Here is a 24,513-nt window from a genome sequence, read left to right as displayed (position 1 = left end):
CCTAGAACTAATAACGCCCTGGAGGGATGGCACAGCAGGTTAAACAAGCATTTTAACATCAACAACCCCACTTTGTGGCAATTTCTACGCGACTTGCAAGAAGAAGAACAACACCAACAGTTTAAATTGGCACAAACCATATCCTTAACTAACCAGACACAAACGAGAAAAATATACAGAGACTATGAAGGAAAACTAATACAATTAATAGAAGCTTTTGACCCCCAAAACCAAGAAACCTTCTTAGAATCTATAGCGTTCAACTTAAAATGTTAAAAAATGTAACTCACGTTTCGGATGAAGTTGCAGTCCACTGTGCCATGAAACCCAAAAAAAATCCAAATAAAGCAAAATAGCCAGCCAGGAAAAAATAACCAGGAAAATCCATGGAAAAAACCAAGAAAGTCCTCATGAAAACAAAAAAACCAATGCAAATCCAGTAACAAAAAAAGACGTTGTAGCCATAATCCAGAATCCAGCGACTGCAAGTGAATCCACTGTAAACCCATATTTCACCAAATCCGGCCAATCCTGTAGAAATCCACAGTCCATGTAATACGAATAAATCCAGTGAAAAAAAAGCCATCCATGGAAAAATAAAATCGAAATCCACGAAAAACCAGGAACAGCATCCAGGAACAGCCTGCCGGAGAAGCGAAAACCAGGAACAGCATCCAGGAACAGCATGCCGGAGATGCGAAGTCCAACGAAACCAGGAAATGTAACCCGAAAAAATCCAGTGGAAAAAAACCCATTCGAATTTAAAAAAGAAAAAAATCCACGAAAATCCAGGAGCAGCTTGCAGGAGACGCGACCGCAGCAGAAACCAGTTGAATATGAACTTTAAAAATGGCGCTTACGTTTTACGTAGAAACACGTAACGTGAATTTAAATAAGTAAACAAAGACAAACTTACAATATATACAACTGTTATTATTGATACAATAGCACCATCAAGAGGAAAAGGGATGTATTACATGTTAACATTTTTAATCAGTTTAACATAGACTATATGTACGTTTATAATAATACATATAAAAATATATTAAATACTGTTAAATTAGAATGCTTTTCGTCTAATATATAAACAAAATTACAGTTAAAGTTGTTACTAAAATAAAAAGAAAACAAAGTGTAATTTTGACTTACCTTTGTCAAAAATATGATGTTTACTCATGTTAATAAATTCGAGATTACTTGAAAAAATTCGAGATTTTGTCTTTCGAGATTTTTTATTTTCGGTATAATAAATTCGAGATTTTATTTTTCGATATTTTAGAATTCGAGATTTTGACTGACCACCATTAATTGATACATACAGTTCACCAAAAGGCCAGGGGGAATGCCTCCCTTCTCCTGGCATCTCTTATACAGCTCCTGGACCTATACCAGGAGAAATACTCCCTTCTACTGGTGTTGCTTGGTTCAGTTCTTAACGAGGCCAGGGGGATTGACTCTGCGTCTTTATCACAACTTTTAGTTTAGGACCAGGAGAATGTCTCCTTCTCCTGGTATTGCTTGGCACAGTTCTTTCTCTCTGTTGGGGCCCCAGACCCTTCTCTGGTGGCCAGTAGTTTCCTCATTACCACTGTTACGAGGAAGATTTCCTCGGATGCACTTTCTCTCTGCTGGGGTCCCAGACCTTTCTATGGTGGCCAGTGTTTTCCTTGTTACCACTGCGTCAAGGAAGATTTCCTCTGGTGCTCTCTTTCTCAATGTTGGGGTGTAAGATTTACCAGTGAAAGACAAGAATTATGGCCCACTTACCGCCACTCTTCTGTACTATGATGGCATTGGTAGCAGAATGGATCTAGCGTATCAGCACTTGTTATGGGATCCGAATATTAAACAGAATGCCAGAAACAAGAACCCCAACAGTCGAACCAGGAGGGAAAAGGCTAAGCCAGAAAAACCCTTATTTGACTCGGTGTTCCGGTAATGATGATAATACCCAGTCGAGTAGAATAAGGAAGATGTCAGCTTATCAGGAACTGGAGAAGGAACCACAGTATCAGGAACTCAAATAAGAACTGTAGAAAGCACAATTAAATACGGGAAGGATGAACTGGACAGGAGAAAGAGGACAACAGAAACGGGGAGGAGGCAAATTCCAGAGAGGCATAAAAGGAAGGAAAATGTCAGTGAGGACTTCAAGAGCAGGAGACAAAAACACAGCGTCGCTACTCACAAAGTTGAGATGCATCAGTTCAGCGGCTTAGTCTCAGATAAAAGCCTTGAAGCACTACACGGGATGCGCCATCTTGGACTGAAAAACTAGACTGCCAAGGTTGGAACATGGAGAAACAGTACACAGCCTTCTTACATGGGGTCCCAGACCCTTCTCTGGTGGCCAGTGAATTCCTTATTACGACTGCGCTGAGGAAGATTCCCTTTGGTGCTCTCTTTCTCACTGTTGGGGGTCCCAAACCCATCTTTGATGGGCAGTGGTTTCCTAGTTACCACTGAGCAAGGAGATTCCCTTTGATGCTCAGGTTAATCTCGTCAGGGTGCCAGATCCTTTTCTCCTAATGCCCATTAACGTGTTCACTATTATTGGGCTGATGAAAATTCACCTTAGCCTCGGTGTTAATCCCTGGGTCCCTCCGGTTTTCACATACCTACCCTTACCTCTTCCGTGGCTCTGGTATGTTCCTGGGACTGTGACACACCTCTCCGTCTCCGTGGACTTCTTTCCTCTGCACTCTGGCTTCAGGATTCAGCCTGCCTCCACTCGGCGGCCAGGGAACTTCTTTGGTGTTGTCTCGGTGCTCTCTGCTTCTCCCCAGTTGCTGGTCCGTTTTTGAATCTCCCGTCCTGGAGAATTCAGACGCTGGCTGCTTTCCCAAACAGGACTGAATAACGCTGTGTCTGCCACTGCTGTGCTTCTTCTTCCGTCTGCATTCGGTTACGCGGCCTGGCTTGACCTACCTGATAGTCCTTTCTTCCTTTTTAAACAAACTTTCCCATCCGGTCCTGGTTGAACACAAAAGACCTTGTCTTTGCTAATGGTACAATCTTCACGCCTCCTCCGGGCCAACTTGTACCAGTGCTTAAAGAGTATGAAATCTTTGTGTGTCTGCTGATCTTCTTCATCCTGGTATCTTCTCTATTTAACAGAGGAGTGGTTGGTGCAAGTCCTCTAATCTTCCTCTTCCTAGTCCTGTTGAAAGGATGGTTAGTATTTACTAGGTCTGCTTCAGTCCTGTTATTAGTAATTAAAACCTAAGAGGACGGGAGGTCACAATCGCATACAATGGCCTCTTTAGTATAACCCACCATAGATCTTACAGGTTTTGGGGTCTCGCGGATGAGAGGTCGAGGGAGTTCACTTAAGGGACGAAAGCCCTTAACCCCAGAGGGTTTTTATGTTATCATTACCCTGTTGGGTTGGAGTTTAGTGGGGCCTTCCTCGAGATCAAATTCCCTAGGCCTTAGGGAAATGGGTTTCACTCTGGGGAGAAGTGACAAGAGTAGGTGAAGCATCACAAACACTAGATGAGTCACAAATTTGGCAACTACTTTCTGTAAGAGTGCACAAGTAAGGCTCAGAAACAAAGATGGTGGCTATAAACTTTTATTAATCAATAAAAGGGTTGGAAGAATGCCCTCTCTGTCTCTAAAGCTAAGAGGGGTTTCCCTGCTTCAAAGAAAACTATGGAAAATGTCAAATGTCAAATAGTCCATCACTGTCGTGCCCAAAAACCCTGCTTCTGACCCTAACACTGATTACCTAAATCTAATGCAAGGATGATGTTTCGAGAACTTGAAAGCTCTTGCCAACAGAAAAGTTCCCAATATCTCGGGCTGTCAAAAACAATAAAAGAAATCTTCCTTTTTCAAAATATGCAACTCCTGTGCTCTTTTCCCCTGGATTCCTTCTGGTTCTGTTTGATAGCTTGTCTCCTCCTTATGTGATTTCCTTTATCTTCTTGGGTCTCAGACCCTGTACATTCTTGCGTGATCTTTACTGTGGTCTCAGATTTTCATATGGGTGCAAGTCCCAGACTCGCAAAGTTATATTATACCAGCTTAATGTACTCTCCTGCCAAGTTTATATATTTCCTTCTGATCTGTCTCTTTTGCTTTCAGGGTCCAGGCCCTCTTATTCTCTGATTTTCATGTGGGTGCGGGTCCCAGACTCGCAGTGTATGTTTGCAATAGATTGGTTTACTCTCCAGCCAAGCATATGCATTCTTTTGGACTGTCTCTTTTTCTCTCATGATCCCAGACATTCTGATTCTTTGGCTTCTTTGATTCTCATATGGGTGCGGGTCCCAGATTCGCAAGGCGCTGTAAAAATAGATTGGTTTACACATTAGATTAACATTAGATTAACTACAGCCCTTATTATTGTTTTTATTGTTTTTTACCTCAGACCGGGTCGGCACTCACGGAGACCTTACAGCCTGACCCACTTGATTTATCCGCTGCCTCTTCTCAAGGAGTGAACACCCGGACTTCTATGTAAGTCCTTTTAATGTACTTAATAGTAGGTATCCCATTTAGTCCATGAATTAATAACCAAGTCCTTATTTAACAGATCTCACTGGGAAGTAGAAGCCCTAATAAAACCCCTTTCCAATCCTGAGGACTCTCCCATCCTGAAATCAGCTTGCTGACAACGCTCTTTAAAGAATATAAAAACACAAGGTCAGAATCTTGTTCTATATTTTCCTCCAGTTGAGTTATTTTCACACTTTAAAGTTCGTGTCATTAGTCACTTGACTATTACAGTTAGGAATATTATTATTTTTTTGTAAATATTGTATTTCGGATCTGCTTTCAGAAAACTTGTACAAAATTAATAGCAATGAGATTTCTATCACTAATATATCTAAATGGTCACGATGAATGTTCAAAGATGTGAATAGTGGTAACTAGAAATACCAAGATGATGCTAAGACACTTATGTGAAACTAATATATTCAACAGATATTGTCAAAATTGTTTACAATATTATGTCAAAACATTAATGTAAGCACAATTGTGATTTCTCTTTAGAAATAACTTATTGCCCCTGATGAAGAGTGTGATGCATTCGAAACGCGTTGGGCCCCTCCTGACTTCGACGTCATGAATAAAAAGGAGATGGTTTCTTGTGACCAAAATTGTTTGTTTGAGAAATTTTCTTTTAAGAATATTCTGTTTCCAATTTTATATAAATCGATTTAATGTCATGTTTGAATACTCTTAATTATTGGTCTGACTTACCAGACAAAAGATAGTGTGCATGGGACTGTAAGTTCCCGACTAGGGAACTTTGTTGTATTTTTTTTAACTTGGATGGTGATGTCATCAATGTTGAAGGATGTGTATGCCATGTCTAGTTTGTTTAGGAGCGTTTGAGAGCCAACCAAGAGCAGCTCAGTTTTCTCATCATTGAGACAGAGCATGTGTGTCGCCATTCAAGGCTTGGATAGTTTGGTACACCGATGTCAATGAGTCGGCATCGGTGGAGTAGTCACCTGTTATGGGAAGGAGGAGGTGAGTATCATCAGCATTGTTTGTCTAGGAGATTCCTTGCGAATCGAGTAGGTCGAAGAGAGGTTTGGTAAAAATGTTGTTTAATATGGGAGACACGCATGATCCTTGGTCGAAACCGCAAGTGAGAGGGGTAGGAGAGACAGAGGTGGATGTGGAAAAGACTCTCATAGGTACAGTAGTAAGAGGAGGGCTAATTTCCCAGTGTCTTTGGATTCGTCAAGTTGATTTTTTTAAATCTAGGAGGGCTGATTCGGTTCTGTGGCCTGGTCTGAAGCCAGATTGATATAGGCCAAGAAGGTTGTGGGATTCGAGGGGCTGTTGGATTTGGAGATATGTTGCTCTGTCCAGTAGTTTTAGCAGGAAAGGTACAGCTTTGATAGGACGGTAATTGGTAGGGATGTCAGGATCTAGAGTTGTAGTACAGAGGCATCTTTTAGGTAAGTTGGCACAATACCTGATGAAAAGGAGGCATTGATAAGGGAGGATATGAATGGTGCTAGGGCTTCGGCACAGTCTCTGATGATTGGGGCAGGGCAGATGTCCCCTTGACATCTTGATGGCTTGAGACCCTTTATGACTGATGACATTGCTGTTGGAGACAGGCTTAAACTCAAAGAGAGGGATGTTGAGCCCCTTGATTTGGGGTTTGGGGTTGGTGATGTCATTGTAGCTGGGGAGTTTATTTTTCTTTTGTAGGATCTTTCCTTGGAGCATGGATATTTTGTTCACTTTTGCATGTTGTATCTTAATGCACCAAGTGATATCTTTGGTGCAGTTGGAATTGAGAGGGGCCGGGGATTCTAGTTCCCATAATATGGACAAGAGCTCATGTGGGCTGGAGTTAGCTTTGGTAATTCTATTGTTGTATGTGGTACTTTTCGCTTGGAAGATAGCCTGTTTGTATGCCTTTGTTGTGGCAAGGAATTGGATCTTGTTCAGATGAGCGGGATCGTTTCTCCATGATCTTTCTGCTGTGTGTTTTGAGGTGCAGAGTATTTTCAGATCTGGGGTAAACCAGATGTTGATGTGTGCGATGGGTTTGGCTTTGCGATTAGGCAGTGGGGCTACTCTGTCCATGGCTAATGCCAGGGTTGGTTGTAGTTGTTTGAACATATGGGCCTTAATTTAGGTAGTAAGTCATGCAGGTGGTTCAGAATAGAATAACTCTGTACTCCAATAATCAGACCAACTCAGGAAGAAGGCAAAGTCTTTTAACTGTTTTAATATCAATTATCTAAAACAGGGAGTTACAACGGACATCAGCGGACGTCGCACAGCATTCTCTCAAAGCATTTAATAAAAATCACTTCTTTAACAGCAAAAACTTGTCATACGCGACATCAAACTACGTGCCAAATAAGAAAAACCTACGGGGATTGTGGTTGGCTCAAGGGGAACATCTAAGTATACTTTCTAAAGGGACTGGGATTGTGATTGGGTCTCTACAGTCAGGTGGACAACTCATGCCCACCCCTAGTGCAAGTCATCTTCATCAGTTATTAGAAACACAGCACTCTATTGGCTCTCAAACTAGAAGGCCCTTTGTTGTATGGCCCTCTACAATTGGTTGGCACGCTCTTCCCCTTCCAGAACATTAGGTTCACATAGCAGCATTTGAGCTCAGATCCAGATGCAGGGGTAAATTGGACTGTACCTCCCCACCCAATTAACCCACCATCTCTTATCACCCATGCCTTCTGCCATGCAGACGGTCTTTGAACTTGGCCTTGCAATGTATTCTCGTGTCTGGGAATGTAAGGGAGTATGGGCACACGCTTATCAAAGTTCGGGACTCCGTGCCCAACTTTATTCTCATCCTCAGCTCACGTGACAGGAGACCACAATTCAGACCATTTTATACCATTTCATTGTCTTGAATAAATAAATGTGGCACTCATTGTGTTCTTTCCTTGCACCTTAATGAGGGATAATTCAGCTTCTCACGTTCACTGTTCTTTGAGATAGATAACCATTTTTTGGCTGCCTTCAGTCTTGACAACAGGCCAGACAGCCTTTCTCGGTTCTTCCATGCTCCCAGCTAATTCTTTGCTGTGACACAGACTTCAGCCCTTCTCTTCATGGTCTGAACTTACTAAAATTGTGACACCGATGTCCAGCTTCTAAATAATGTCGGCTTTGCCTGTAGTATATTCACTGCGTATAGCCAGCTTCTATGATCACTTAGTCTGCTTGCGTTTCTTCAGTTCTTTCACACATGCAATCTTTGTTTCACAACATGAAAGTTGTATCAATTCTTTACTTCGTCATCAGTTTCTAAGGTCCATACATTCTCTTTGTCAGCCAGCCTTCTCAGTGTGTCATGCTTGTTTCTTGTGATGTCACCAACTCCTCTTTCTCTCTTTTTCATATTCCTTCAGGGATCTCCTCCAAGTGATTGTCATCTCTTCTGGAATACATCTGATAGAGTTTTCTTAATGAATACCTTTTCTCGAAGACTTGACGCGGAATAGTCACAACTGCTGGTGTCAAACATGGCACTATTTCGGGCTTCCAGTATACAGGTAGTAGGGGGGGAGACGTCCTGCAGGCACAGTTGGCTGCTACTCTACATGTTGACCAAGGTGTTAGGGTCACCAGTTGGATTAGTTTGCTCAATGAGAGGTTTAAGAAGGGGCAGGATATTTGCCTGGGTTATTCTTCTGGCACTTCTTGTTGGTGCAGCGGCCAGCAAGGGAGGTTTGGTGTGCTGTGCCTGTGGTCTAGGTAGCTGGAAGGTGACAATGTTGTAGTCTGACATGGGGCAGGGCATTTTGGATAAGATTGAGATGCCACAGTTAAGGTCGGCAAGCCAGTCTAGGATCTGGCCTTTGTTATGGGTGGGGGTTGTAATGCGTTGTGTGAAGCCTGAGATAACAAGTGCGTTGGCTAAGGCACAGGCGTTGGCGTCGCAGTGATCGCTGAACCCTAGATTTAGGTCACCAAGGATTATGATTTTTGAAGTGGGCTTAGAATTAGCAGAGAGAATAGGTGCAATGTCGTCCTCAAAGGAGCGAAGGGGCCATGGGGGCCAGTAGATGAGGTGGATAGTTGCTGTTGCTGTATGCAATAGAGTAAGTTTGATTGATAATATTTCTCCTGAGTGGATGGTATGGGTGTTAGTTTCTCAAATGATAAGGGAGTCTTTGGCTGTGATGGCAACTCCACCCCCACTTCCATCAGATCTATCTTTGTGGAGGATAGAGTAGTGTTGGGGCAATGCTAGCGAAAGGGTTGGGCCAGAGGCTGCGTGAAGTCATGTTTTGCATATTGCTAGGAGATCTAGGTTGTTGGCAGTGACCAGAACTGCAATGTCATGAGTATGGGCTGTGTAGGTCGGGGATTTGGTGTTCAACTTGAGGATTGGTATTGGCGGTCTGCGTTTGGGTGGAGGTATGCTGAGCCTTATAGGGTGGGCCTGGCCTATTAGTAGGTATGAGGCGGTTGTGTGGGAGGTGGGTTTCTTGGTGGGTAAGTGGGATAGAGTTTGTTCTGTGGCCGGTAGCAGGTGTAGTGTGAGTGTAGCGTTGTTGTGAAACTGTGCTGGCATGGTGCCAATGGTGGCGGGTAAGTGGGTGGGCCGGGAATAATTAGTTGGTTCAAATGAGCTTTGCAATGTTGGAATCTACCATTGTAATTGAGCAGGTAGGTTTGGGCAGAGGTGAGCTTCTGCCAGGAGTGCGGCTATGCTTGGGCATGCTGTGGCCATGGCACCGTGTAATAGTATGAATGTGTTTCTGAGTGATTTTTTTGTTGTTGCAGTCGTTTAAAATGCAAGAGATCGGGGGTGTAAGCAGGCAGCTGTGCTTGTGATAATATGTGTCTTCCGGGTGGAGTTACTATGGTAGTTGGGTCGGTACACGAGGAGGGCAGGTTGTTGTGTTTGGGCCGGGATGGAGTCCAGTAAGTCCGTGTAGATAGGTGAAGCCGCCTATTGATGCCAATACATGGGGCAGTCAACATGTTAGGGGTGTGTGCCTGCTTAAGGCTTGCAGGCATCGTAGCTTGCGGTTTGGGATAGGGGGTGGCCAGTAGGTTGGAGCTTTGATCTATCGAGCAAAGATGTTTACCTCTAAGGTGTTTGGTAACCCCTTGGGTCTGAGTGGGCAGATGGGGTCTCAGGGCGTGGCAGGCGGAGTGTGCCTTGATGTTAGTGTTTGGAGACAGAGGTGCGGGGTGATGGCTGTTTGTAGGTGTGGGTTTGGTCCCTTGACTGGGTGGGTCGTGAACCTCATGGTGTTCATGTATTGTTGACCTGTTTCGGGTGTACAGCTCTCAACCTTGAGTTGGCATGAGGGCGGCGCTTTTTTGCTATGGCGGGTCGTGAAATCACTAGCTGTGTGGCGGTTTGAATCGGAGGGTCAGTGGCTTCCACATATCGTTTTTCTTCTTGAGCGATGTGTATGAGATTTAATAACAATCGCTTTGTCGGACCTGAAGGTGCATGGCCGTGTTTGTGATGCAAACGTTACTCCTGCGGGTAAGAAGGGGGTTGGGCTAGGCGTTTCCAGGAATGAAGGGCAGAACAGTGTAACATACTGTGGTTGTTTGGGTAAAAGCATGCCGGCTGTATAAAATTATACATTTGGCTTACCTTTTTGGCTTACTTATCTTTACATGTGCCAGAGAACCACTTGCTCAGCTATTGAGACAGAAGCATGCACAATGAGAATACGTGTTTCAATGGACTGGTCACTAATCTCACTATAGAAGGATGATACGCTTATTCATGTTAAGGACCCAGAGGGTAACCTTCCTCCAATCATGGCAGACACTAGTAACTTTAAACAACTTGCAGGCTTATTGATGAACTGTAATACATCAGAATTCTATCGGTTGACCTTAATAGCTCTGCTTATGCCTGTAAAATGTGAACTTGGAAAGAAGGAGGAGTCAAATATTTGGGCGTATGTGTAGTGATTAACTCACAGTTGCCATACTGATTAAATTGTTGATTAAAATGCCATCATCTCAAACTTAAGAGTACAAGAAAGTTTAATATGGCTGATGTAATTTATGGTTTGTTTATTTTGTTAATCTATGATTTAATTACTCTTTGTTGGAAAAGAGATACTAGTTTGGTCCTCAAGTGGAGGTTCTTGTATATTTTTATATTTGAGCAAAATAATAAAAGGATGTCATATAAAATGGCATCTTTAATACCCTTTTGTTTAAAATACAAAATAAAATTTTGTCAGGATAGTGAAGCAATTCAAAAGGAAAATATGATTTTGCCTACACGTGTCAGGATGTGATGTGAAAGAAAGAGGCCACTCATTCCAAACAAATAGGGTCCTCCCCTTTAGCTTCACAGGAGTCCACCAAAACGATAGTCAAGCTTATGAAGTTCCAGCAAAAATAGTTCAAATCATCTAAACAAAATGGAGGGTGCAATACAAAGTGCTCCAAAATTCCTTTTGGTCTTAACCAAAGTTCGAAGTTCGAATCAAAAGGTTTGATTTTAGCTGAGGATATTTTTACCACCAGGATCAGATCTGTCAGGGCCTTCCCATCTTTCAACCCCTACTTTGGAGTGAAGGCTTCTCCAGCCATGGATCCATGGTTCTCAGGAAGGTAATTGATTTTGGGGGTCTGCTGCCCACTCTCTCTGAGGTGGATTTCTTGGTACACTCGGTTTGCAATTTGACAAACACTTCTGCTTAGGCTGATTTTCATGTTCAAACTTATGTGAGGGTTTAGAGCACCCCAGTGGGGTAGAACGGAGAAGCATGTCCTTACGGCTCCCTTGTTCTCCCTACTCTTCTTGGGGTAACCTTGGGCACTACTCCTGCTCTGACTAATCCTATGCTTTTCTTCCTGTCCCCCGGAGATGTTGCGCCTTCTCATTCCTCCAGTCTTTGTACTTACCCCTGTCTCCATGTGGTTCTCTGGGACCGCTCTGTCTTCTCTACCGTCTCTCTGAGGCGCTGCATTGATCCCCTTCTTTATAACTGCAATACCTTCTCTTTGAGGTTCTGTGTCAACCCCCCACCTCCCAGGCGTTATGCCCTACCTTCTCTCGCTAGATAATATTGGCTGTCTTTCAATCCTCTGCTTGCTTCTGATCACCTGTCATCTGCTTCCTTAACCTCGCAACAATGCTCACCTCTTTCAATATATCCATTTCCTTCTCCCACTGAATATCATTGCATTGATCTTTTTTGTACTCTCCTGTCTCTTTCACTTCTGGTATCTGACTCCAGTGGATCAACCTCAATATCTCTCTTTAAACTGTGATGTACTGTAACCTTCCTCGCCACAATAATTGGTTCCATCACTTTTCTGATATTTACTTATTTCATTACGTCTGTCTTCCCTTCTTCCCAGATGATGCCCCTCATCTCACCGTCGCCAGGAATCAAATTTAGAAGGGGCACAGAGCGTGCCAAAGAGAAAAGTAGGGGGGGGCACAGACAAAAGTAAGGGGAGAACATGATCACTGCTCGTCTTAGGTAGGGGAGTAAGGGGGGGGCACAGGGTTTCACAGGCGGGCGGCCCCCCTGACTCCCCTAGCGACACCACTCACTGTCGCAGGCAGTCTTCCCCTGTCTCTCTTCTAATACAATCTCAATTTCTATCTTTGGCTTGAACTCTTGGGCTACAGTTCAGACCTTATTTACACTTATATCTGTTTCTTTCTTTATAAACCTTTCCCCCTCCTCAAACTTCAGTACATCATTCTGGACAATTTCCTGTTCCATGATTTCTTTCCAACCACAATTTCTCTCTAAATAGCTTTTTAATTTTCTACCCTAAACTGCACTTTTCATTCCACAGCTTCTGTACTAGTTAACTCTGTTCTATTCTCTTATCTGCTTCCTCCTCCTCAAAGGGTAAATAACTTCATACAATAACAAATCTGTATCTAACTTCCCCCACAATTGTTCCACTTTACCACACGCACCAGTGCCTGTACTATTGGTTACTATCTCAGGTTCTACATCAAAAGCCTTCCTGCATTTTATCTGGCAGAATTCCAGTCTTCCTGATGCCAGTTCTCCTGAGGGCTCACAAAATCTGTCTGTGCTGCCATTGTTTTAAAAGGTAGTTTGTGCTCCCCTTAGAAGTGGTCCTGCGGGACAGGGTTTGGTCTTCTTACTGGTCGGTCCAAGTGACCAGGGCCATACATCTTGTCAGGGGGCATAACAGGGCTATTGTCCATCTTGAGTTCTCCTTTTGTTCATATGTGTGCACAGGCTGATCTTTGCCTGCCTGCCTGCCTGTCTGGTATCCTGTTCCTGACTAGGTAACTACTTTGGAGAAGTTCACTTTCATTATGTTTAAATGGGATTTTAAGCTTTCTGATACTTTTTCCACATGTTTGCAGACTTGTGGACTTTTGGCCCGTGTCAGAGGATATGAAAAAGTCAATGATCCTGAACTCCAGATGCATACAGAAACACCCCAAAACTGGCAGCAACAAATGCTGGGGGAGTGGGAGTTGCAATATGCTATGCTATATCCTTCTAAACTGTGAGTCATCCACGATAAAAAAGACTAATTTCTTTTCAGATATGGCGGAAGTGGTTACTGTTGTGGAATCCTTGCCGAAATCTTGAGGGGGAGGAGTTTGGGGGATGCCCAGCACCTGGGTGTGATATGGCTCCCATGTTAGTTGATTATTGTAGCGAGTGGAACCAGTTCCTGGGGGTGCGGGGCATTAGCTCTATTAGCATTTATTGAGCTCCATTGTTGTGTTGTGATGGTAATGTAACGTAGCGGGTCAGTTACTGATAATCCTATTTTGTAATTGGCCTCCATCTCCAGAGGGTTGAGCTTATTGGTTGGGCCAACCTAATTGCTGAGTCCAAGGGGTGAAGTAGGGATGTCACTACAGGTTGGGTAGTGGGGGGTTAGGGTGTGGGTAAGTTGAGTGGGAGGATGCGGGGGGTGTTTTCAAAAGGGTTCTCACGACTCTGCGCTCTGTTGGACTTGTTGGATGTGGGTCACATGTCATGATATACAGATAACTGATTTCTGGGTGCAGCAAGGATGGCAACTGAGAAGCTGAGACAGGAGACATGCACTGCACCCTCCTCAGCTGGAATGTGCACAGTCTTAATAACCATTCTAAAATGTGTAAGGTGTTAGCGTATGGGGAATGACATGGTGCTAAGATCTTGATGTTCCAGTTTACACATCTGGTGGGGGGGAAGAACAAGGCGTTTGCTAAATCACGGGGAGATGCTTGCTTTTACGCCTCGTGTTCCTCTTATTCCCATGGGGTCCTAACAATCATTCATAAGTCATTGATGTTTTATCCTCTGAGTTTGGAATGTGGCCCTGAGAGGCGATATGTGATTGTTTCCGAGACCCTGGCATGGCAAATGGTCACTTGGTTAATGTGCATGGTCCAAACGTTGATGATCCTGGGTTTTATGACTCCCTCTGGCTCAAGTGCTTGGTGTATTCGCATACGCAGTTGATAGTGAAGGGAGATTTTAATAAAAAAAATTTATTCAGACTTGGTCAGATTAACGTCTGGGGCATGCGCGCTGGGCTGGCATCCAGGGCTATACATGGGGGGCTAGAGGATCTGGGCTTACTAGATCTGTGGACGATGTTGCACCCTGGTGAAAGTGACTTTTCATTCTAATCCTTGGTCCACGATATGATATTTTGCCTTGACTGGTGCGAGGAGAAAGGGGTCAAACTGATATACCAGTATTGGGGCGATGAATCGAATGTTGATTTGAGGGCCATTCTAGAGGAATTTAGATGGTTCTATGAGACTGTGTATGCAGGAGCAGGCAGATTCGGAGCGTGTGCAGTCTTTTGTTGAGGATGCCCAGATGGCTGGTATAGAGATCAGCGCTCAGGTGTGAGGGGCCTCCATCTCTGTAGATGAGATTTTGAGGGCAATAAAAGAATTGTCGACCTCCAAAGCCCCGGTTTCAGATGGAATTGTGTCAGAATTTTATCAAATGTTTGGTCCGAGTATGGCACAGTATCATATTCAGGTGTGGCCAGAGGCGTTACGGGAGGGGGGGGCCATGTGGGATGGCATTGTTACCTTGATCTTAAAACCTGGCAAAAGATCTGCTAGAATATGCCTCTTACAGGCCAATTTCTCTGATTAACTTAGATACGAAGATATTTTCCAAAATACTTGCCGACCGGCTGCTGCCGCAACTTTTCTATGTGGTGCACCTAGATCGGTCGGGTTTTGTTCCCAGTGGTTGTGCAGGCATTACATTTGCAAAGATTATTTGCAGTGTTGGAGCAGGTTGATCCGGAGGTGCAGGCAGTGCGGCCCTTTTGGATCTGGAGAAGGCCTTCGACTCAGTTGCGTGGGACTACTTTTTTATGGTATTAAGGAGGATTGGGATTCTGCACTATTATATAGACTGTGTCAAGTTTTTGTACTCAGGGGTGACAGCACGGATTGGGCTCTTTGGGATGCTCTCACCGTCATTTGAACTTGGATGGGGAATGCGGCAGGGGTGACTGTTGTCCTGTTGTAATTTGCGACTGATAAGGAGCCACTCACAAACCGGCTGCGTTCACTGCATAGACACAGAGGCTTGGCATTGGGTGGGGTCAGTGGACTCATTTTGTTGTACGCTGATGATGTGATCTTGTACGTGAAGGACACAGAGATGAACATAGGACGCTTGTCGGCGGAGGTCAAAGCTTTAGATAACATTTTGGGGTTGTGGGTCAATTGGTCCAAATCGATATTTTTTCAGTTGAATGAGGAAACTAGGCGCCCGCTTGGATTGGGGGTTCGGTGGGAACAGATGCATGTTAAATATTTGGGCGCGGAGGGGAGTAAGTCCCCATCACAACTTTTAAAGGACAACGCCAGGGCTTATTTGTAGATACTGCAGAAGAAGATTGAGTGATGGGCTGCGCTGCTTATTTCTCTTATGGGCAAGGTGGCTATTATTAAAATGGTGGTCCTTCCCAAATTATTGTACTTGTTTCTCAACATCCCAGTTTGTCCTGGGTTGTTAAGGAATTGCGAATGCTGCTGATTAAGTTAGTGCTGGCCCTAAATCTCCCAGGATTCGGTGGAAGGTGCTTACCATCACATGGGAGAAAGGGGGACTAAATGTACCCGACATGGAGCTGTGTTATCTGGCATCCCAAGTCTCGTTTGTGTCGTACTGGATGCCAGGTTCGCAGTGGTTCCCCCATGTGGGGGTTGAGAGGCAGCCGGTCAGGCCTTACTCTCTACAAGGCACCCTAGTGTCTGTGAAGGTGTCTGGCAAATTTTGACCCAGTCTCGTGTACTGTTCACACGTGGTGCAGAATGTGCTCGAGGCTGCAAGAGTGGTGTCCGTACACCCCAGAGATCACAGTATGGGATATTGAGTGTATTGCTCTGACATGTGACAGGGTTATCAAGAGAGAGTGTTCAGGCCTAGGGATTAACAATTTGTTTGATTTTTATGTGGATGGGACTTTTGTGGTCTGTGAACTGGTGGAGGGCAAGTTGTGAGGGAGGTTTGGCCTGCGTTCCAATATTTTAGGATGCGAGAAGCCTTTAGGGCATGGTCTCCGGCATTCCTGGCCAAACCACAGTCGAGTGCTGTGTTAAAATATTTAGTCAACTCAGCAAATGCTGCCAGGTTGGTCTCTACTATATACCACGTGGTGCAGAGCTTGACTCCCAGAGGGGCGTTAACATGCAGATAAAAATGGGCCGAGGACATGGGGTCTGACCTGGAGGATGCTCGATGGCACACTATGTGGACATATAACAAGATAGTGGCTATAAGTACTAGATTTAAATTGATTCAGTTTAAAAATGTTCATCAAGCTTAACTGACTCTGATAGTACAGAAGACATTAAATAATGCTGTGGATGGCAGGTGTCCTCGATGTCAGAAGGATAGTGCAGGATTTATTCACATCTTATGGGAGTGCCCATCGCTGGCGCCTTTTTGGCAGCAAGTAGCGGAGCTGACGGTGCGCATGGTGTATTATGAAGTGCCTGTGGACCTTGCTTGCTGCGTATTTGGCTGGCTCCCAGGACTTCCCACGGGTGGGAGGAAAGCGGGGCCATCTGCATGATTCTGGCCAAAAGAGGCATTCTGAGACTATGGTCCAGCCCGGTGGCACTGACAGTGGAAAAATGGCTCTGTGACTTGGCACGGTGTTGTGATGTGGAGCATGACTATTGTCATCTGATCCTGGGGGAACTCTCGGTCCAGAGATATATGGGGTCCTGTGCATGCTTTTGTGTTAACTAGTGAAGCTGGCAAGGGAAGAGGAGAGGGAGGGGGAAAGAGGGAACCGGGGCAGCCCAGGTTGAGTGAATAAGGGGGAGGCGGAAGACCCATGCTGATCTCGCTATACGGCAGAGGCGTAGCCAGGATTGTCTAGCAAATGGGGCCTGAAACTAATGTAGTTGGGCCCACTGCACTGACAAAAATATCTGTAAATACCCACACAGCGCTGCTGACTGGGCATTTACAGATTTTGGGTGGGCCTTGCCCCTCAGGACCTACCCTGTCTACGCCTCTGCTATACGGTTGGAATAATGTACTTTCATTGTTCAGAGAAGAGTGCGGTTGTGTACCGTCTAGATTTGCTAACATGATCTCATGGGGGTTGGGGTGAGCTTTCAGTGGACTACTGGGGGGGTATGTGCAGATGAGGGGGGGAATATAATTGCTTATGTCACCCAGGACAATGGACTGCTATTAGATGTGGGATTTTGACTCGTGAATGTCTTGTTTGCTTGTGTATCTTATGCTCGGGTGTCATAGTCGTTGTGAACCTGTTAATAACGTTTTTAAAAAACATGGCAAGGATGAGAGAATCGCAGGAGCAGGCGAATGCCAGGGAGACAACCCGAAGGTGACTTGCAGATCGTCTGGTGAAAGTTGGTGACCGGGTCCTTACCAGAGCAGAAAACCCTACCCACAAGCTATGCTTGCCTCACGATGCTGCACCGTGGACAGTATCTGGCACAAAAGGATCCATGGTTATGGCGGTGAGAGGGCAGGAGTCTATCACCGGAAATTGCAGTTGGGTCAGGTCTCTCAGAGTTGCAAGCAGAGGAGAAGGTCCGTGTCCCGAGGTGACCAGTGCTCCCGAGAGGGAGGGATACACGCAAGACCACCCAGAAGATGGTAACCATCATCAGGGGGGCCCAGAGCATGAGCAAGTGACAAACGGTGACCCGGCACAGGAGGTACCCCGACTGCCCAAGACACTGGTCCAGAAGGCCACTGGGAAGCTCAAGGACTATCTGATGGAGTAAATGGAAGTGTTATAATAATACAGTGAGGATCAATGTTTGTGTTGATGGTTTCGGTGTGCTGTTAATTTTGTTGAGTGGGTTGGATGGGATGTTATGATGTAGAATGTCACTATGTCAGTTTCACTAATAAAAGTGCACCCAGCCCAGGCACGGGCAGAGAGTCCGATATTCCACACCCTCTTGTCTGTGTGTCATTGTATCGCGACCGCAGGCTCTGGCCTAGCAGGTCCCAACACTAACCTATTAATTTATCGATTTATGTACACAGATATTAATTAAATTACTAAATGCGAGCCACTCAGTACTTTGGAATGTTTACATGATGTTTTGTTCACGCTACTGGGCTCTCATGTCATGTAACTGCATATGGAATTTGTTGAGAGAAACATATCTTTAGTGCCCAGGTCCAGACACCTCCAGAATAGAAACCACATGGCAGGAACTCCTGCTACTACCCATTTCGGCTCTGGGTTATGTTTGAAGAGCTAGAGTTCACCTCCCTCCCTTGCCCTGCTGTCTGGCACAAATGAAATGACTAGTTAAGCAATGCATGTGGAGTCCGTGAGAGACATTTGTCCAGCCCTGGCGGATAGGGAGTGGTACCTTTTTCATAGCTTGCGTCAGCATTGAGGACAAACTTGTTTCGCCCCTGCCCTTAACCCAGATTAATTAGGGCTGACTCTCATCCACCTACTTTCATGGGAGCAAGTATACAATGCATGTGTGTCAGGAGTGCTCCCACTTTTCCTTTACATATCCATGAAAGGGCTGACTGGGGGGTCAATTTCTCATGCAGTTGTTGGGCAGTCAGATTGCACGTGGCATGTTTGCCCTCGTATTCTGAGCCTCCATCATTTTATGAATCGGCCCTTATTTGTTCCTGTAAAGTCAACAGTCTACCGCTATTCATATGCAAACAGGATAAGTGTTAATCTGCTCATCCATTTCCCACATTTGCAGAATGCATCCCACTACCGCCTCTTACTGGAATACCCTCCCCAATTTCAGTCTACATAGCGAAACCCACCTTCATTTTTGGAAATCCTATTTCTTCTCTGTCCCAGACTCTTAGTCAAACAGTCCAGGTCTGTTATAAATTAAATTAAGGGACATCTCCAGTAACCCCCTGTAAGGCGTTGTCTAACATGACTAGATAACAACACATCCTATTCTTGTATTGAAGCTCCATGCATCTTGTTCTACTCCACACTACACACGCTATCCAACTTCTTTCAAAAGTAAAACCACCTTTCATTGCCATGGGAACATCCCTTTGTATGACTCTATGCCGCATTCTTCTCTTTGTGCTTCTCTTTTTCTAGGTTCAACCCTAGGCGAATTTGAACAAGCCACACATTTTGAAACTGATCGGGCAGTCGATTTGCACCAATGAAAATGCTGTTCTGGATTTACCAAAGCATCTACAAGGAAAAGTGTGAACACATCAACATGTACTATGTGATCAAAGGCTTAGTAACGTTACGTTACCTGAGCAACCGAGGCTTCAGGGTTCCTCAACAGGTTTTTCAATGCACGCTTCGAGACCCAGGTCAGCTGGTGAAAGAACGGCGTGCTGTACGTTATCTGTCTGGTAAATATATTAGTCTTCACTTTTTTTCCAGTTGACATCTTTTCCAATTTGGCTTTGGTTTCTTGGAAGAAGGTAGTGCCATTGTATTGCTCTGATAAATGCTCAACAACCGCCGTCTTTCCAGCTTCGTGAACTTCAGTGGCATCTTTGGGAGATAGACACAAACATACAAAGTCAGAGTTTGTGCAGGTTAGTGAGAGAGCAGTGATAGACAAAAACGTACAAAGTCAGAGTTTGTGCAAGTTAGTGAGGGTGCCTTGGCCCAGGCCTAGCCAGCATCGCAAACCTGCGAAATCCTCGAATGGAAATGATGTGCCACGATGATTGTAAACGCTCAAAACTATCTGACACATTGTTAGCAAAAATATACCAAGCATTGACAGTGCACATGGGTTTGGCTTTTGTATTGTACGAACTCATGGTGGCAACAGTAAAGACAGACACAAGTGATCACAGTTCAAGGGTGTTTATTAAACTGTATAATGGGTGAGAAAAACATCTATTCTAAACCTAAATCTAAGATGGGAGCAAGCTAAGACCATCAAATAATAATAAGGCGTCTTGTCAAATAAAAATGGCCTATACTAAAAAAAAAAATAATGTCAATCCTTACCGCTAAGGTACCAAAATAGTGTGGGATAATGCTCACCAGAAAAGAAAGAAGTGTTCACAAAATGATAAGTCAGGATGGTAGAGCTGTGTCTCCATTCTCCACGTTTTAAGCACGGAATAAGGCGAGACTCCTGAGCACAGCGCACTCCTGGGCCTCTACGGCACGAGGTTCACAATTCCATTCCATGATACCGGAACCTTCAGGGGCCAAGTCTCTTTTCTACAAAGTCTCTTGCCTTAGAAGGACTGCTGGATCAAAACAATAAACAAACAAAAGTTCCTTCTGTGATCTTGCACATTGGGCGATTGTTTTTCACCCCTTGCATCACCCTCTGCCGGGCTCGCATCCTTCTTGCAATATGGGCCTTCCGCTGCCGGGTTCACTACGGCCTTTCACTCTGAATAGCACTACTATCACGATGCAGGATTAACTTCTCTTAGCTTTTCCCTTGGCATCCCTCCGTCGGGTTCACATTGCCATATTTAACACAGTTCATGAATTGCTAACACAGTTCCTGATTTTCTTAGTTTCATTAGAAAGCGTGATTTCCCTTCTCCTAGCTTTCTCATGGCAATGGGTCAGAGACTTTTGATTGTACAAGGGATTTGACCTGACCCTTGTAGGACCACACTGACCACTCACACCGCCCTTTCCTAGGGCCTTCTGGTACTTGCAGTTTCAAGACAAAACAAAAGGGGCCAGCGAGAGTCCTTCGAATGAGCACTCCTGCTGCACCTCACAACTCTGCGGCTGGCCCTTCTCTGTGCTTTCCCAAAAGTTCAAACACACACAAGTTCTTTGTTCACAAGTTCTTTGTACTCATATAATGGTGCTGATTGCAACCTTGGGTTCAACACAGTTCGGTTGGCCGTCAGCTTTCTCAGACTCACCGGCTGTGTGGAACCCATTGGCTTGTCTTGCTTCATGAGTCAAGGACGGTACCACAGAAGCGAGCAAGCTGCTCGGGCTATGCTATGCTTTGAGGGTCTTGGTTGAAAAGGGCAAAGGAACTTCCCTCCTTGTCGTTCTTTCAGCTTTCGCCACCTTCATCCTCCGTTTGAACTGCCGCCCTGGAATAGCTGTTTCCTAGTGCGGTTGGCTTTTCTTGTAGTGTGTGCTCGTGCTCTGCCTTTTATCCCCATTGGGAAAGTAAAGGGCCATCAGTGTGTGTGGTTAGTGTCAATTGCCTGACTCATGTGTTGGGACATGTTAGGTAAACGGCTCTGGTGTTAGTCTGTTGTCTGTCAAGGTGTAAGAAAGTGTTTGTGTCAGAAAAGGAGGTGGGGAGGAGCTTCTAAATATCCTACAGGGTAGGATGGGGAAAAGGTGTTACAAATAAGGGGGTACCGCATCTCAACCCTCGTGTCCCACCTCCACTCTCAGAAGACCCATCATCCAGGTGATCGTCCCCCATTGGTCCACCCCTAGGAACTGGATCCAATAGCGATGGACATGTCCTGACCACCTGGATGACAGTTCTCCGGGGACTAGCGGGTGAGACACCTTCAGGTTTCTCACAGTATGGACATTGCCTAGGCATTTGCCAGGTATTTCCATCATACGAATAATTACTACCATCATCTGCTAGCTAAAACTATGATAAGCTATGGTACTCGCATCATTTAGCTGGTATTGCTAAAGTATCATACAGAAGGTATTGCAGTCACATGCGAAGTTACTTGCCGGTCTATGAGGCTTTGCCATCAAATGCCAGAAACATATTTAGTCATATGTTGTCATCGAAATACTAGGTGGCTCATGTTTGTCAAATTAGAAATTTGAAAGCTGGCACCAATTACGTTTAAGCTGTAACGTAAGCCGCTTCCTGCCACCAAATTTCCATGATTTGCACTATGGGGTGCAAATGTAAAGGGCAAAAGGCTGCGTACAAGGGTGCACGCCACCTTGTGTCCTTCACATTTGCACTCAGCAGTGCAAAGGAAGTAAATACTGCCTGGCATGCAGACACGTGATCATCCTCATAATTTTCAACATTTGCTGAGGGGTCAGGTATTTCAAACCCACCCTCCAGACTTTGTTTCTCTAACAACCTTTCAATCAATTCAGACTTTTTGCCTTTAACAGAGAGATTCCTTTTTCTACACAGATTTTTCAGATAATCCACAAAGTAACTAAGGAGGGTCTCCTGACTGTAGCTTTCCATATCAGACATGATTAATATTGCTTTTTAGTCATGTTTAGCCTTGGGGTTAGTTGATCCAAGGTAATAGCAGCACTCTAAGTGTAATTACTATACTTGATCCTCACCGCTGTACACCAGTGTTAGGCAGAATAATATGCAATACCCTTTGGGAACACCACACACAATTAAGACTACAAGTGACAGTACAAATTCACCTTTGGTACAAGCCTGTACTACACAGTAAAGTGGTAGTGATGGCTGAGCAGCCAGACCTATCTCAAGAGCAAGTGAGCAGTATCAATAGTTACACAAAGGACAGCAATTACTATGATTCAAACAAACACTGACTCAAGGTTTCGGAGTAAAAGAATATACATTTATTTACACATCAGTTGTAAAACATTTCTCTAAAGTAAAGCAGTTGAGAAATCAGACTCTTAATACACCACAACACTCCCAATAGATTCTGGACAAATTAAACTCAAAATGAAGTGTAAGCAAAATGGCACTCCAATAATTTAAAAGGGAGGGAAAGACAAAGTTAGACAAAAATTAAGCAGCACCAACAGGTAAGTAAGCAGAGCAATCTAGAAAAAGAAACTACAGTGAGGGAATCAAACAAAAAGGCCTAGGGCCAAAGTCAATAGGACAAAAGTCTTTTGCTCAAGATCACACAGTTCAGGGTAGTTCACGGTTAAGACTGTGCCAAGAATTCCGGACGGGGTTGGTTGGCAGAAAAGTTAGGTCAAAGAGTAGAGAAGCACAAGCCCTCGGATTGGCAAAAGGTTTCACACACCTATACCGCAGCTGGACGAAATGAACAACCGATTCGAACAGTACCTTAAAATGGAGAAGCAGCTGTAGCTGAGGCGGACATGCCTGGCAGGTCCTGCAGGCTCACGTTTCCTGAAGTGACTGTCAGACTGACACGAAGTAGGAAGACTGGAGGGTCCTGCACTGCCCAGGGAAGAAACCAGCAGCAGAGCAAAGCAACGAATAAAAGGTTGCTCCTTAAAACCCAAGCAGGGTGCGACCTTCCTGGCTATCCGGTTCACTGTAGCTCTGCACAGCAAATTCGACCAGAGGAGGGTGGCTTGGCTTGGTTTTTGGGTGAACTAGTTGGTCCCACCAGCTCAGAGGAAGAAGATTCCTGGTAGATCTTCTGTCGTTGGAGTCTGAAGATTTAGACCTGCAGCAGCACTTCACCGGGCGGTTCAGTCGTGTAGGGGGTCCTCTTCTGTCAGCTTATCTGGGTTCTCTCGTTCCAGTGGCGACTCTGCCTTTCTAGCCCCAGAGACCTGCTTTTTATGCATTTTTCCCCCATTCACCCTGCTTGGCTGTCAATCACACGGCAGGGTGGCTGTCCTGGCGGGACAGTCACCTAGCCAATCAAACAGGAATGCGACTTGGGTTACCAAGGGAATCCATTGCAGGGGTCCTAAAACCCCTCCCTCACATCCTGCCTACCCAGACTTTTAGGCACCTAGAGAGCTTCTTTGCAGAAGCCCGTGAAAGGACAGTGAACAAAGGAACCAAACCTGGTTTGGTGCGCAGAGTAAAATACGAGAAAGACATTTTAAAAAAGAAATGGGGAATAAACCCAGCCGGAACCGTATAAAAACGTATATGGTCTAGCGGGTTTAAGTTCGAGGCTACCAAGATAGTCTAAAGCAATACCAAAGTTATTTAAGATAACCGGGGTAGGAAAAATAGGGTAGTTACCACTGCCACGAGCCAAGTCTTAATGAAAAGGGAGTGAAACAATGCTCCAAGCGAAACAGACAAAAAGGGATAAGTATTAACCCTTTCCAGTACTCTATGTAAGCTAGTTTGTGCTGGGTCTGTGGATTTAAAGAGACTAATAAAGTCAATGGCAACTTTACATGTTCTGGGAGACAGTAGTCAGAAAATGGAGTCTGAGTTGGGAAGTCTAAAAGACAACCCTGTGTCACTGCACTGAAGGTGCTGTGTAACATACAGTAAAAAGATGATGCCTGTGGAGTAGGTGAGGCTCCACAGTCTATGAATACAAGAAAAATGTTAAACACACACACAGCAAAACACATGTAAGAGTGGGGAAAAAAAGGCTCTCACTCTTACCAGGTGAAAAAAATAAATCCTAGAAATCCAGCAAAGCTGCTGAGGGACTCAGTAGGTAAGGGAAATTAGCCATTCTGGAGAATTCTCCCTAACACTGGTACAACCACTTTTATCAGGTATTGCTATACTTACCAAGATACTTGCATACCGAGCTTTGAAACAATTGAGCAGATTTTCTGAACCTGTCCCTACTACTATGGAGGTCGACCTCGAAGTAGGCTTATTTGGTTCTATGACATACCAACAGATTTATTTTACTCGTGAATAGAAACACAGAAGGTTGGGCGCCATTTTTTTGCCAGACCCAGTGCTTGCTATCACACTTGTGTACAAGCAGCGGCTGCTGAGGACAGGGTGCAGGATACAGCATT

The 24,513-nt window shown here is 44.7% G+C and overlaps 1 protein-coding gene across 2 annotated transcripts in view; it reads right to left on the bottom strand.

Annotated features, from left to right (window-relative positions):
* The window catches only part of LOC138515804 (broad substrate specificity ATP-binding cassette transporter ABCG2-like), a 961,595-nt gene that overhangs the window by 421,554 nt on the left and 515,528 nt on the right, over positions 1 to 24,513 (bottom strand). The window contains exon 8 of one of the 2 annotated variants that reach the window (XM_069630540.1): positions 19,184 to 19,431. In XM_069630540.1, the coding sequence (XP_069486641.1) occupies positions 19,184 to 19,431 (248 nt within the window). The remainder of the gene's footprint in view (positions 1 to 19,183; positions 19,432 to 24,513) is intronic. The other variant, XM_069630541.1, reaches the window with a different exon arrangement.

This window comes from Ambystoma mexicanum, chromosome 6q, assembly GCF_040938575.1.
Source record: "Ambystoma mexicanum isolate Mex_15411 chromosome 6q, UKY_AmexF1_1, whole genome shotgun sequence".
Lineage (NCBI taxonomy): Eukaryota > Metazoa > Chordata > Amphibia > Caudata > Ambystomatidae > Ambystoma > Ambystoma mexicanum.
Note: the sequence above shows the minus strand (reverse complement) of the source record. Positions and strands in the feature narration are given on the sequence as shown.